The following is a 16,692-nucleotide window of genomic DNA, read 5'->3' as shown; positions in this document are numbered from 1 at the left end:
GACCAGCAAACTCACCTGACCTTAACCCCAAATAAAATCTATGTGGTATTGTGAAGAGGAAGATGCCATATGCCAGACCCAACAATGCAGCTGAGCTGAAGGCCACTATCAGAGCAACCTGGGCTCTCATAACACCTGAGCAGTGCCACAGACTGATCGACTCCATGTCACGCCGCATTGCTGCAGTAATTCAGACAAAAGGAGCCCCAACTAAGTATTGAGTGCACATGCTCATACTTTTCATTTTTATACTTTTCAGTTGGCCAATATTTCTAAAAATCCTGTCTTCGTATTGGTCTTAAGTTATATTCTAATTTTCTGAGATACTGAATTTGGGATTTTCCTTAGTTGTCAGTTATAATCATCAAAATTAAAAGAAATAAACATTTGAAATATATCAGTCTGTGTGTAATGAATGAATATATTATACAAGTTTCACCATTTGAATGGAATTAGTGAAATGAATCAACTTTTTGATGATATTCTAATTATATTACCAGCACCTGTAGGCCTGTATTTATGTGTAGGCCTATTATTATTATCATTGTTAAAATATTAATAGTAATAGCCTACATTTGTATTTAATGATCAATGTTAAGAACACAAATGAAGAACATTATTATTATTATTAATAATAATAATATTCTTACTTTATTTGTAAAACTATAGGAGTAAAACGAAAACACTACTATTTTAGTCTACCTTTAACTTGCAGCTTAACTCTGGCTTGCAAAAACTGAACTGAAGAATGAGATGAGGTTTGTGCAAGAAAACGGTGATTTCATCATCTTCCTTTTTTGTTGTTTATTTTGCGCTTTATTTATGAGCTTTACGGTAAATTTAAACGTTATGGCGTAGCTCGTTTCTGATTGGTTGTCGGCGTTGTGTGCTAGAATGTCTCGTGCCCAGAAGGCTCGCGACTGTCACTCGCTGTGCGCGGCCTGACGCAGTTACGTACAGACCACAAACCGGTGAATTTATCTTAAATATAATGTTTAGTCGTGCATCATTGTGACCAACTCAGTCTGAGACGTTTCAAGGAAAGGGTAAGTCTTCAGATATATCCTTTGTGAGAGCTCTGGAGGGAGTATGTTGACTATTTTGAGCCTTTTGTGCTAGCTTAGCTAAACCGCAGCTGTCATCACTTCACTAACGTTAGACCATCTCACTCAAACGCACTCATTTCTACAATGTGTTTACGTTACATGATTGTTAAATAATTTAATGATGGTCTTCCGGTCCAATATTAACAGTACTGTGATTCTCCACCTGTTGCACTTTGGTTTTGCTGCATTAAGTAACGGTTTTAGATCAGTAGATCTGTTTGATAGCTTAACAGTTACAGATCTGAAGATAATATACTAACGCTAACGTTACCTAAGTTACAGCATTGTTTTTTTTTTTTCAGGCATTGGTCAATTTGGAGATTTTGAGCTATTTTTCTTTCATAACTTGTCTTCTTCCAGACTATTAAAAATAATACACCCCACATTTACACTGAAGTGTTAATCACACTTCGTCTATCTGCATCTGTATTTTTCAATGACAGTACATGTCTTTATAGGCTATTTTATCCAAATGAACTTTTTATCCACAGACTTACAGAAAGAATGATAGCACTTTATTTTACATACTATGTACTTATTATAGTAATCACAATAACTATGTAATAACTAGGTACTAACCCTGAACCCTACCCCATGTAGTTACCTTGTATTACCAGCACTTTCTTAAATAAATATACTGTAAGTACATATACTGTAAAATAAAGTGCAATGGAAAGAATGCTTGTTTTCTGTGTCTGGGACACAGTTGTCTAATGGGTTGTATTTAGTTTGATAACTTGGCGATAGCAATGCCAAGGTCATGGGTTCTAGTCCGAGAAGATGCTTGCGTGTCTTGGGTGAACTGTTTCTTTAAATGCACAAGTCTCAGTTTGGAGTGACCCCAGAGCTCCCCGTCATCGTTGAACCCTTGAGCGAGACACTTAAATTTAGTCTGCAGGATGAAACGGTCCCGACCTTACAACAGCAATGATATCAGCATGCACCACTATTTTGTACTTTGACTTTATTTAATGACCCAGAACAACACTGTATGATAAATCGATAAGGAGCGACTGTAGGTGGCTGGTGATGTGTTATTTGTTGTATAAGGGTTTGGTTCTGTGTTTGTACAGGTTTCACTTCCTCTACGTACAGCAAAGTTAGCGACTTTGGTGCTGACATGAGTGTCTTTAACTGCTTGCATACAGACATACAAACCAGCAGTCATGAGACTACTGATAATTTCATTTTAGAGTTAAGTTTGTGATTGAATCCTAAGTGATATTACATCCATCCACCTTCTATTAAAATGGATATTTGAGACATAGAATAGTGTAATATTTTGAATATGTTTTTATATGGTTTAAAATGATTGTTTAATGCTTCATAATTTCCATTCATAACTTTTTTTGTCATTATTTGAAGGATCCTTTTCTCATTGTAAAAGCACTGGTGTTGACTGATATGTGGGTAAAATCGTTTTGATATTAACATTTCGTTGCACACATACACACAGACATGCACAAAAAATCTCTTTTCAAATAAATTCAAATTTGTTCACTGATATGCATTGTTTTACATATTTCACAAATTAAGTCTTCTAGCTGCCTAACAGATTATTTTAATAAAGTAACCATCTGGTTTTAGTGTTGGTACTAACAGTTAAAAGAGGTTAAAATTACAAACACTAACAAATTATCATGTGTTGCATGAACATGAAAGAAGTTGTTGATGGCAATTTACATTCATGGATGAAATATTCCAGGAAATCCCAAGCTTTTTGTATATTAATTAGTAAGCATTTTAATTTTAAAATTACATTACATTTTTTTAGCGTTTTTAGCAAACATTTCTATTTATTTTACTTATAAATGTTTTATTAATTCTATATATATAATTTATTTATTTGTTTATTTTATACTCCTTTAATAGATGTTCTTCTGTGTGCTGATATCCTTTATAAGGACTCTGGCATGAATGTTTATCAGCACATTGGTGACTCATAAGTTTCCCAGAGAGATCTGTGGTGTGAGAATCGAGTGCTGCGGACAGATCAGCCATAATAATTCAATCTAATCAGCTGATAAGAGCTCTTCTATCAGACACTGCTGTTTTTGTGTCTGAGTGCATTAGTTTTTTTTTTTTTTTTTGTGCGTGTATTATTTCAGTATTTTCTTTTGCAGGTGTGTATCAGTATCAGTGAAGCCATGCTGTCCAGATTAAGCACAAGTGTGAGGCCGTGTGTGACTGTGTGTCGATGGGTTCACACTAAAGAGAAGGGGAAACCGCTCATGCTCAACCCACGTACCAACAAGGTACGACTTAACATCTGTCTGTCCTTCTTGTTCTGTCTCTGTGTCTCTTATCAGTATCTGTCTTTTCTTGTTTCTAATATCATTTATGGAGCACTGAGGAATAGGGCTGTCACATTTTATTCGATATTCAAATATGCATTCGAACATGACGTGAAATGTCCGTAATCGAACTATAAATAAAATATCAGGTTTTTAAAATGCCATGTGTAGTGCATTTTTTTTTACAGTCTATGATTAGACCATTTGTTTTTTATTTTATTCTTTGCCATCTTATCCAGTAGAGGGCACTTTAGATGTATTGTAGCGTAGGCCCATGACCAAATCACGCGAATAAAAGCTAGTAGCCAGGCACGTCTGTGCTCTCCGAACGTGTGTTCTCCACCGCGGGGAACATTGTAAATAAAAAGAGCCGCACTTATTCCGAATCAAGTTGATAGACTGGTGTTTTTTTGCAAACAATATTAAGAAATGAATTAGGCTAGGCTATATGCCTTACTCCTGCTGCTGTTTAAGTTGTCACATTATTGTTTGTGCCTGTTCTGAATCGTTTTTTCTTTTCTTTTTTCATTTAGCCTAATGTTGTGGGATATGCATAGTGGCACTTCATATAAATTGATATTCTAAGTTAATAACCTGCTGTTTCAAACATTAGATATTTGAATATATTCGAATACATTGCATTCGATATCCGTTCGAATTAGATTTTTCTCGAAAGTGACAACCCTACTGAGGAATCTAATCTGTAATTTGCAGCATTTAAATGATAATAATGGCACAAAACAATGAGGATGTCAGTTGCAATCACAACATTAAACTCAAACACATACACTTACACGAAATACAACAAATGGTGCAGAAAGAGACACTCATCAAAGTTTTATATTTGGATTTATGGGTTTGTTCAAATCACTAACTCAAAGGATGAAGAATAAACATTTTTTTTTTTGCGCTACTAATAAAATAACACCCAAAGGACCATCCAGGGATATCTTGGAACAATACTGAGTAGTGTTCAATATAAAAGTCTTAAGTAACTATGTTTTATATTAGTTATATTAGTCGGTATTCATGATCCATATAAGAGAACAGCCCATATGGTTAACTAATATAGAGCTGCATGATATTGAAAATAAATGACATTGCAAAATTGTGTGTTTATGTGGTGTATATTTATAATAAAATGTATCATAATTTTTATTTGAGTTTTTATAATAATATTAATGAAAATAGAATTATATTTTTAGATTTATGTTTATATAAATCTACAAAATAAATATTTTTTTAATAGAAACTATACTTTTGGCATAAACTCAAACCTTTTTAATTAACCTTCTAGTGAACAGAGTTAAAAGAGTTTTATAGGCCACAGTCCCACTCTTTTTGAACTATTCAGTAACTTTTAATTATTGATTTATCAAATAAATTATTAAAGCAAGAAATAAGTGGTAGTAATTATGCTAATGTTCCTATAGAATAGAAAATAGAGTAAATAAATATATGTGCTATATTATGATCTGTATGTGTGTAGATGAACACAGTACCACACTTTTCTCTGAAACCTTATTTAATGAAATCACTGCTTTTAATTTGATAATTGCACCAAGCTGTATGGATTTTATTTCAATATATATCAAGTATTGTTAAACTAAATTGAACTGGACATTTTAGAAGAGTGTGTTTAAATACTGCCTCAGCTCACGTGATTGTTAGACTTAATGCACAATACAGTTTGACACACCACTACCTGCTTAGTTTCTATGCTCCCCAGCACAGATGCATACACACTTTCGAACACCGCCCCTGTGTGTATTGAGGGTCTGAATGCTTTTGTCTGGAAAACATTAGAGGAGTGACTCAGCAGAAGTGCCACGTATCTTAGAAAACATGGGTGTGTGCTTCATTTCCGTCCTGTAGACCACTGGTTTTGCTTCATTACTCTTAATTTAGTTTGAAAATCGAGATATGACCCAGGACAGATCCAAAATAGTTTATTGTACAAAACTAAACTAAACTGCCTGATTGTTTCATGCTCTCATCAGCCAGTAATTCTCCTCACAAAGCATATGGTGGTTGTTTATCCTTCAACTCTCTACGGATACCTTGGCAACTGAATCGCCATTGGCTAGTAAATCTATATATATATGTATATGTATGTGTTTGTAAAATGGCACAGTTTTTTAAATATCTTAAAATACACTCTTAACATCAGTCCGTCAAGCATTATAATATGATAATCAATATTATTTAATGATAGAAATTTAGTAATTATAATTAAACCTTGATAACTATGTATGAATGCACTTTTTAACTGAACTTAGGACTGGTGGTGCTGTTTTTTGGTCCTTCAGTGTTTCTGTAAAAAAAAAAACACTGGGTGGGGGGGGGGCTAACAAAAATACTGATAAGATAATAATGATAGGAATTCTACTAATAAGAACAATATAAAACACACTAAGGGTTAATAAGCTATTGGATTCATGAATATTAATCAGGTTTTGAGCGTTCACTAGAACTGATTTACTGAAATCAAAACAGTGATGATAATGGATGAGCACCAGCCAATGGAATTGCCGTTTGCGCATTAACTCCACCCACTAGCGGAAAACCCGGCAGTTCTTATAGGCCGTGTTGCAGGGTTACATTTTCAACAAATTTGTGCAATTTGCTTGTTGGTAATAAACATTTAAACTGTTATCCATTGTATTCTATGTTGTTGGGTATCACAAAACGGAATATAATACGAAAAAGTAGGTAATATCTTACAGCAGTTTGCAACGATTCTCCTTTCCCCCACAATGCATTGCATTACGTCACCTTGGGGAGAGAATTTACCAAAGCCCGCCTTGAGAGCATTGAGGGTGTCTAGAGAGACGAGTAGTAGATGAGAGTATTCAGATAGTGCAGATTATAGATAGATAGATAGATAGATAGACAGATAGATTGATAGATAGCTTTTTTTTTTTACCTCGTGTAGTGTTTTTTTTTTAGTACTTTTGCTAAATGAGGTGGATTTGCAACAAAATAAAGATGAGTTTAGTTGCCCGGCTTACAATGTCAATCACAAAAAATATGCAAATTATTTTTCCTCCCATTTAAAAGTTTAGAAGTCTATTCTACCTATATATCTATCATTATATAAGTAGTTGCATTTTATTATTTGCATTTAACATATGTTTCCTGCTGTTCAGAAAAGACCCGCAACCCCACAGCCCTGTTAAAGACTGTTCCCAGTCCTCAGACATGCTCAAACACACACGTGCACACACTTTAGGCAAATGGAATGTAAAGTGAAGGCAGTTCCTGTATGTTATAGATGGGTGTTTCCCTCTCCCTTACATTCATTGGACGGTGTTCTGCTTTAGCTCTCCTCCTGCAGATATTTCCTCCTCACACTCACACATAGGATGTATGTACATTTATGGCGTCTCAGGTCAAAGAGTCATGCATGGCTTTAATGTACAGCAGAGGAGGGCTCCAGCCCTCCCCCAGACACACATAAAGCCAGTGTTTCAGGGTCTCTGTATATCCTACTGTGTTCTGTGCACTCCATACGACACAGCCTTCTGTAGAGAAATGCATTAGACTAGACCATCTGCAGTTGTAATGCCACTTTTTTTCATCCGACAATTATTAGGCATTCAAACTTTAAACCTAGTTTGATTAAATTGTGCCAAAGAATTAGCTGAACAAAGCCTAGGAGACTAATTTGACTGACAAACACTCCCAACACTTTAGCATTGTCCTTGCAATCCTCGTTTTGACTCTAGTAAAAAATAAAAAGAAAAAGAAATTGTCAAAATCCATTGTAAACATTCATTGTATATTTGTGCATGCACAGGGCATGGCCTTCACTCTGAAGGAACGGCAGATGTTGGGCATTCATGGTCTGTTGCCACCGAAGATCGAGACGCAGGACACTCAAGCCATGCGCTTCCAGAAGAACCTGAAGAAGATGTCCGACCCACTGCAGAAGTACATTCATTCACATTGAGACCCACAATTTGATTTGAATTTAAAATGTACATATAAAATTGTACCATGTTTACCATGATATATTCTGTATTTAAGGCTGTGTGGATAAAAATAATATTAGTCAATATATATAAATACATAATAGCCAGTAATATACAGTTGCATCTATATATATATATATATATATATATAATTTTACAGATAAAATTACAAAGCTAAAATGTCCAGCCCAACATTATTTGACACTCAGTATTCTGTTTCTGTTTTAAAAAAAAATTGTCCAATTACAAAAGTTAAATCATTTTTAAATGCAGATTCATATATGGGTTGATTTGAACAGGTACATCTATCTGATGGGGATTCAGGAGAGGAACGAGCGTCTCTTCTACCGCGTGCTGATGGAAGACATCGAGGCTCTCATGCCCATCGTCTACACACCTACTGTTGGTCTCGCATGTACTCAGTATGGACATATCTTCAGGCGGCCCAAGTAAGCTACACTTTAATTATTAGCTATTTGGCTATGATACATTGAACCTTTTCTGTGTAATCTCATCTGTGATTGTATGCCCAGCATGCTCTTATTCTCAGAAGTTATTTTTAGATGCGCAAATATGTTGCATATTGGAAACACTGCTCACCTGCTGCTCAAATAAATGTGTCGGTGAAACTGAGAGCAACTTACACCGAATTTACATCATCGCAGCAAAATAAATTAAAATAATAATTTCTAGATGTTAATAGAAAAATTACTTGTCTTCCCTGGCTGCACACAAAAACAAACACAGTGTGACCAGACAGGTATGAACCAGTTCTTTTAATAAATCATTCAATGCGACTCACAAACTCATGAATCATTAGTTAGAATCAGTTTAATGAACACTTCTATTTGAATCCTTCAATACTGAGTCAGACAGGGCATTTACAGATACTCACTGATTTGCAAGTTAACAGTACATTCGATCATGTACACAATAAACCAACTGTTACTTTGTGTTTAGGGTTCATGACATTTACATATGGCAATGTGTAGTTTAGAGTACATGCAAAACATCAATATATTTGACCAGAAATGTATCGTTTAAGTAATCATTTAGGACTATTTGTTGAATGTCATAACAGGTGAAATTGTTATGCAAAGAGTCTGATTTGTTGTCTTCTTCCACAGAGGTCTGTTTATCTCCATTAAGGACCAAGGACATGTTCGTTCCATATTGGATAATTGGCCAGAAACCACTGTCAAGGTATTGAATTTCAACATTCCAGCATTCCGGTGCTTTTTAATTTCTGTTGAAGTGCATTTTTGTTGACACTCTTTGATTATTAAGTTTTGTTATTTTTCCATTAGGTTGTTCTAAACACATGATTCAATTTAGACTGTAATGTGTATATTAGTTTGTTTTTTAGAGTTTGTGTTAGTACAGTGAGGGATCTTTCATATGTGTTTGCAGGCTGTAGTGGTGACGGATGGTGAGCGTATCCTGGGTCTAGGGGACCTGGGAGTGTATGGGATGGGTATTCCTGTAGGGAAGCTGTGTCTTTATACGGCCTGTGCTGGAATCCGGCCGGAAAGTTGTCTGCCGGTCTGCATTGATGTAGGCACGGATAACGAGGTTGGTAACCATTCATTGTCAAAACAATCATCAGTGACAAGATTTGATGGCTGTATAGAGCTCTGTGTTTATGTATATTCATATACGTGTATGCATACCAGTGTGTTAAATAAACTATATACAATGCATTAATAAAAACATAATAAAATTGCATATAATACATAATATATATTTTATTTATTTTTTATATATTTCATACATTTAAATTAAATGTTTAAGTAAATAAAAATCTATTATGATTTATTATCTTAACTTTATAGTCACATCTATCTATAAATAAAATGTCACAATATATATAAATGTAAATATATTGCATTTTCCCGTCCAGTGCCACGTCGTCTAATTAGCAAATGCATTTGCACCCATTTGTGTGCCCATGGGCGTGCTGGTCTAAAAAAGAGGTGTGTTCAGGTGCATTTAACTTTGCACACGAGTAGATCGGTTTCTTTACTTAAAAAGCATATTCCGCCATGTAAATAGCGATCTGCCGTGGTGCGAGTGAATCTCGCTATTAAAGGGAATGGGAGATGACACTCTGATTGATTTATTGAATGCTACGGCCATTGCTTATTAAGAGAATATGGACAACCCATTCCAGAAATGTGCCCCGGCGCATGGACCGTTTTTCCGTCGTTAAAATAGCAAAAGTGGATTTGGACACGCCCTGAGTGCACCTGCACCGTGCGCTTTACACTTTTGCGTTTAGATCATTAGAATAGGGCCCATTTAGTGTGGACAAGCTATTTGTTTATTTTGCTAATTATTATTTATTTATTATTATTATTTTATTTTTTATTATTATTTTATTTTGGCTACTAGAAGATATGAATGGCTGGTAACTTAAAACTTTAGGAGCCAAATTGACTGGTGAGTGAAAAAGTTAAATTAAATCCCTGTTATTCCTGTCAAACGATTAATCGCATCCAAAATAAAAGATTTTGTTTACATAATATATAAGTGTCTATATTTAATATTTATATATAAATACAAACACATGCATGTATATATTTACGAAAAATATGTTATGTTTATATATGAAGTATATTTATATATAATAATATAAAATGTAATCATATAAATGTATATACATGTAAATATTTTTTTAAATAAATACTGAATGTGTGTGCATTTATATATGCATTATAAACAAACACAGCATATATACATATATTATGAAAACAAAAACTTTTATTTTGATGCGATCATGATTAATCACTTACAGCACTAATAAATATATATATATATATATTTTTTTATATTTAAGTTCTAATTATAAAAGTTTATAAAAAGTTTTAAGTGTATATAAACTTTTAAAATGTATTAAAAACTATTTAAAATATAAAACAATCTTAATGTTGTGGTATTTTGTTCAGTGTTCAGATGATTTATTAAGCTGCTATTTTATCTGAGTACTTGTGTTTTTGTGTGTTTCTGCAGAAGTTACTGAGGGACCCGTTCTACATGGGTCTGTATCAGCGGCGTGACCGTTCCCAGCGCTACGACGATCTCATAGATGAGTTCATGGAGGCTGTGGTGGATAAGTACGGACAGGACACCCTCATACAGTTTGAGGACTTCGGAAATCACAACGCCTTCCGATTCCTGAAGAGATACCGTGAGAAGTACTGCACCTTCAATGATGACATCCAGGGTGTGTACCAGTACCGCACTCATTACTTACTATTACTACGTTTTTATTTATTTTCATTTCTGTTTTTTTTTAAACCAGTTAGTAATTTTAGAGCTTCAACTTTGTTTTTAAATTAAAGTTTTTAGCCTAATATTTATATTTTATTTAACTTAGCCAAAATGTTATTACTTTAACATTAAGTTAATGATAACAGTAGTAGCACTGAGCAGTCTGATTCATTTTACTGAATCAGTTTATTTGATTCAATGCACTGTTTCATAACCAGAAATCATTGTTTATATTCCGTTTTTGTAGTTAAATCCATTTTTATTTAAACAAGCATCATTAGTACTATTGCTCATAGTCTTAGTGCTTTTAACAAAGTCCTAATTACAAGAATTAACCACTGAATCAAATGAACCAGTTCAATATGTTATTTAGTGCTTTAAACAAACTTCTAAAGCTAAGTGTTAAACTTTGCCACAAAACTCCTGAATCGTTTGTGCTCCAAACATGAATCATTCTTCATGCATATTTGATCTATTTTTTTTTTAAGTGTGCTTGTCTGTTGTGTTTGTGAATCTGCAGGCACTGCATCAGTAGCTCTGGCAGGTTTACTGGCAGCTCAGCGTGTTATAGGGAAGCCAATAACTGAACATAAAGTCCTGTTTCTGGGGGCTGGAGAGGTGAGCACAAGTGACACATTTTAAAGACACCATAACACAAACCCCGTCTTTTAATCTGAGTGGTTTGATATGAGATTAAACTTCAGTGTAACCTGTGTACTTAAGATGGGATTGGTTATTTTTAGGCTGCTCTGGGAATCGCTAACCTAATCGTGATGTCGATGATTGAGGCGGGAATGTCTCAGGCAGAAGCCAGAAAGAAAATCTGGATGTTTGACAAATACGGTCTGTTAGTAAAGGTGAGCATAAGAGAATGAGTGTGCCTTAAATATGTATACAGCATACATGTATACATGATTTTTTACACCAAATCAAAGTTATAAATATCTGAAAGCCTTTGCATAATAAGACGAAATATAAAACTAAGTTAAAGTGTTTGCAAGAAACATAAACTTGGCTGTCATAATTTGTTTGCAGAAACCAACATAAGTCTGATTGTATCGCTTTCCTGATGATAACTTATAAACCAAACGATAAATCTTTTGATTTTGTGAGTTTTAAAAAATCACTAATACTATGAGCAATAGTGCTAATGATGTTTCCTTTAATTAAAATGTATTTTAGTATAAAAATTGAATATAGACTATTAGTCAATCCTGGTTTTGAAATGGTTTTCATTTTTATTTTATTTATAAAAAACAGCTAAAATCTAAAAATAGTTACTGAACCAAAACTAAAACTGAAATAAAAATGTATTAAACAAATATTAATATTAATATAAATAAATTGCAAGTGCAGTTTTTTTTTTAAAACTACATTTAACATTTAAAACTGAAAATGTAAAAGCTATATTAACTGAAGTACTACTACTGAGGTTGTGTGCAGTGTCTGAAATGTAATCACAGTATTTTAGTAAGCTTAGCTAAGTGACTATGTGAGCTCAGGTCTCCTCTAAAAACGTAAAATTCTAAAAACATGAATTCCTAAAAATCTGCATCATTTACACACAATTCTTTTTTCCCACATGCTTTGAGACTCACAACTGCAGTCCAGTAATCTGGTGTGCGTTTCTGTATTTCAGGGCAGAGCTTATGAGACCGATAGTAATCAGGAGGCTTTTGTTCATCCTGATCCCGGGGACGTGAAAAGCTTCTTAGACGCTGTCAATGTTATTAAACCCACTGCAATCATCGGTAAGACAAGCAGCTCTCTGTGTCTTGTGCGGAAATCAATCCCAACGTTAATCATTCTTTCTCTGCTTAACCTTTAAAGGTTTAACCTTCATTTTATTTAGTTTCTTTTTAAAGTTAGTCAAGCATTATACCAAAACAGCTGTCATTTATTTCTTCATTATAATACAAGAAGCTCTTTTTGTTGCTGTACCGTTAAACCTGGCTTGTCGTTGTTTTATTGTTGCATATTATAGTTTATGCGTATACTGTAGCTGAATGCATCATACATAAACCCTGAATCCCGTATTATTGCATGTATGCATGTTTTATCCTCTTTCTCAATATCATCAGGTGTGTCAGGTGCCGGCCGGCTCTTCACTCATGATGTTATAAGAGCAATGGGCAGCTTGAACGAGCATCCCATAATCTTCGCCCTCAGCAACCCGACTGCTAAGGCAGAGTGTACAGCTGAAGACGCCTACAGCCTCACACAGGTTAAAAATCATTCATGCATTAACCCTGTAAAGCCTGACAAATGAAAAATATATCCTGAGAAATCTAAAATAAAAAAAAATTGCATGTTTTTCGTTGCATATCATGCCTCATATAGTATCCCAAACTGAGCAAAAATATGTAATTTGGTGCAGTTGCTGATTTTTATATGGCCAAAAAGTAAGATTCTATGTATTGCAAATTAGATCTTTATAGCAGTGTATAGCAGACTACTTAAAAAAAATGCATATAAATATCAGTTGTCTCTCTGCATCTCCAAATAATATGTCTTAGTAAGATGATATTTAAATGTTTAGTTTCATGATCAAAGCTCTGTAGTTGCAGTTGTGTACATGCAGAGTATGTTAATATGTTTCTGTTTCAGGGAAGGTGTTTGTTTGCCACTGGCAGTCCGTTCGCACCTGTGTCACTAGAAGATGGCAGAATTCTGACCCCTGGACAGGGCAACAACGCTTATATATTCCCAGGTATTAACATGTCATGCACTAATTATAGCCAGGCAGTAATGGAGGCTTTAGTGGGTAGCTCTAAACACATACATATTTTACATTTCCTAATAACTAATAAGCATATGAAGATGCTTAAGAAGAAATAGTGTAAACCTGGGCTGCTCAGGTTGTCATGTGATGACCCATAGGTTGTGATTTCAGGTGTAGCTCTGGCTGTTATACTCAGTGGAGTGCGACACATCAGTGATACGGTCTTCCTTGAGGCTGCAAAGGTAAAATATACAAACCTGAACCACACGGTAGACCAGATTATACTGTGCATTGTTAATGTGCATTATTTTTCATTTAAAAGGGGTTAGGTTACACATGTATGCATTTCATTTTATTTAATTTTCTGGAACTTTCATAGTTGATTATCATGTAAATAGTTTTTTGATGCACTAAAAAAATTTTCATGTTTTTTTTTTTTTTTTTACATCCAAAGTAAGTTGCACATACTCTTTATGATATAACTGTTCCTTTCTCAACTTGTTGAAATTAGTGCTGTCAAATGATTAATTGTGAATTAATCACATCCTAAATAATTGTTTACATAACGTGCGTGTGTGTGTGTGTGTGTATATATATATATATATATATATATATATATATATATATATACACACACACACACACACACACACACATGCATGTATATATTTAAGAAAAATATGTTTATGCATTAAGTATTTTCATTTATGATATAATTTATATGAATATAAATATATGCATGTAAATATTTTCAAAATATATACTTAGTCATTATAAATGGATAATAAATATACAAAGAACACACACACATATATTGTGTAAAGAAAAACTTTTATTTTAGATGCGATTAATCATTTTAAAGCACTAGTTGAAATATACAAATTTAAATGGTGGATGTCAAAACTTGTTTTAATCACAGATTTTTTAAAACACGCTGTACATTAATTAATAAAGACAACATCTGAAACAGAAACATAAGGAATTTGTAATATAGTGCATATATATGCTCCTCTCTAGAGTTATTTTTCAGATGTTATTAGCCCTGCATGGCCTGTTTGTGAAAAGCAGTTGTTGTACTACCATTTTATATTGTAGCTTGATAAAACATATTATTTGTTATTATTTTGTAGACTCTGGCGGATCAGCTGACGGATGAAGAGCTGAGTCAGGGCCGACTGTATCCACCCCTGTCCAACATCAGAGAGGTGTCACTGCACATGGCCGTCAAGGTCAGACTGTGTGTGTGTGTGTGTGTGTGTTTTAGGACACAGCATGTCAAAGGCTGTGATTAAATCAAATTAAGATACACTTGACTTGGTTCATTTACACACATGTAGTTCATTATTTTCAGCGTTTCAGAGAAAAAAAAAGAGAGAGAAAAGGTTGTGTTTGGATGTATGGCGTTCCCTTTTATTTATTGCTTACATTTTCTTTAAGTCTTAGATTTACCTTCAGAAAACTTTCAGAAATCCTAACGAGGGACACAAATGTGTCATAAGCCCTCACTGAGACGCTGTGTGTTTTGTGCGCAGGTAATGGAGTACGTGTATTCAAAGGGAATGGCGTTTCGATACCCAGAGCCTGTGGATAAGGAGGCGTACATCAGATCGGTTGTGTGGAACACCAACTACGATTCATTTCTGCCTGAGATCTACGACTGGCCCGGTGTTTCTCACAGCCCTGTAGTAGACTAGACAAACACATGAGAAAACACCAGAAAGAGGGAAACAGAACAAAAACCAGGAAGTCTGAAGGGGGTTTCATTATTCTGTTTTAGGCACTCCTTTTTTTGTATTTATTCAGATTTCTTCCTTTGGTTAAATGATTTCAGTTTCAGTTTATGGATGAATTTTACAAATCATGCACACGTCCAGGAAACTTTTCACTCCAGAATCCAACTAAATAATATTTTGCATGAAGAAAATTAAACCTATTTTAATTATTTTTATGACAATTAGGCACATTTTTACCCCAACATGCACTATGAAATATTTTATTTACTTTTTAAGGTATTTATCCATTATAATATTTAGTCGCATTTCATGCCAACACGTCTTCACTCTAATATTTTGATAAAAAAAGAAGGAGATAAAAAACATTACAGCAATGAAAATCGAATAAGAAACCATTTAAAACAATAAGAATTTACTCAACCTAATTCTACCTAATTTTCATGAAAAATAAATAAATAATCAGAATGGTACTAATTAGGCTTTATTTGCTTTATGCTGAATATATTTGATTAGATTTTCTACAGTGTTTTCTACAGCCATCACTCCAGTTTTGAGTTGGATAGCGTGTCTTTACACTCCTTTCAGTTGTTTTTATATGCTGTGTGCAATGAAACCTTCTCTAAAATGAAGTCACACTCCATTTGTTTGTGTTTGTTTCTTCTTGTGTCTGTAACTTTCATTCAGTTCATAAAAATTTATTTCCTACTGGAGGAGTAAGTACAGGATATGAAGGACTAGCAGAGTTCAGTATATTGGACAATATTACAGTCGTTGCATGATGGCGTATATTTGTCACTGTTACTGTGAGTTTTTAGGGCATTTACCAGCAAATATTTACATGCTTAGTTCAACAAGGGGTTCACTTGGCAAATGACAGGCTGATTGTACATTATTCATCTTAGTACACAGCCACTTCCCAAATAAATCAATGCATGGACATTAAATATTGATTGAAGTTCAAATTACGTGGGGGAAAAAAAGAACATGGAGAGAAATTATAATTATAATACTATTACAGCTTGTTTCATGCAAAATATTTGACTGCAGAATACAGCTATTGTCCATTAGAAAAGTAAATGTACCAAAGCTTTTACATCTTTAATGGTCACTGCACATCATACATTAGTTAATTTATATGCCATAGTAAATGCAGTAGCCAAAGATCATAAGAACAACATATTATCATCATTTACAAAATTTAGAAAATTGCACAAAGGAGGTTGTTTTTCTTTTGACAGCATATCGTACAAAATACCTAGGAAACTCTTGTATTCAGGATCAACACATAGAGAAGTTACATTTATCAGTCCTTTGGTACTTTAGTTGTTGTGATCAGTGCTGTACACCTGAGATGATCCAGTTAATGTTTTTGAACTCAGTCCTTCCTCGCATCTAGAGGTGATGAACAGGTGCATTTTGCTATGTGATGCTGCTTTAAAGTCTGAACACTAGGAGATGCTTAAACCCTGTGTGCGCTGTTACAAGTGAAGAATAAACACCTGTGCTCAAATCACTGCTAGTCTGTTTGCTGTATTATTTTGAATATGTTATGGTTAAAAATTGAAGCTAATTAAATTAAACAATAAAAAGTAG

General features: G+C 34.1%; 1 protein-coding gene across 1 annotated transcript; it reads left to right on the top strand.

Annotated features, from left to right (window-relative positions):
* Window positions 1-890: 890 nt before the first annotated feature.
* me2 (malic enzyme 2, NAD(+)-dependent, mitochondrial) lies at window positions 891-16,614 on the top strand. Its single transcript, XM_026240529.1, has 15 exons — window positions 891-1,046; window positions 3,230-3,361; window positions 7,200-7,333; window positions 7,674-7,823; window positions 8,502-8,577; window positions 8,785-8,946; window positions 10,384-10,597; window positions 11,165-11,262; window positions 11,388-11,501; window positions 12,284-12,395; window positions 12,726-12,868; window positions 13,252-13,354; window positions 13,538-13,608; window positions 14,497-14,595; window positions 14,899-16,614. Exons 2-15 carry the CDS (start codon window positions 3,254-3,256, stop codon window positions 15,058-15,060), a joined length of 1,746 nt encoding a protein of 581 aa, XP_026096314.1. The 5' UTR covers window positions 891-1,046; window positions 3,230-3,253; the 3' UTR covers window positions 15,061-16,614.
* The last annotated feature ends 78 nt before the right edge of the window (window positions 16,615-16,692 follow it).

Source organism: Carassius auratus, linkage group LG30F, assembly GCF_003368295.1.
Source record: "Carassius auratus strain Wakin linkage group LG30F, ASM336829v1, whole genome shotgun sequence".
Lineage (NCBI taxonomy): Eukaryota > Metazoa > Chordata > Actinopteri > Cypriniformes > Cyprinidae > Carassius > Carassius auratus.
The sequence above is the reverse complement of the archived record's forward strand: the minus strand, read 5'-3'. Positions and strand labels throughout refer to the sequence as shown.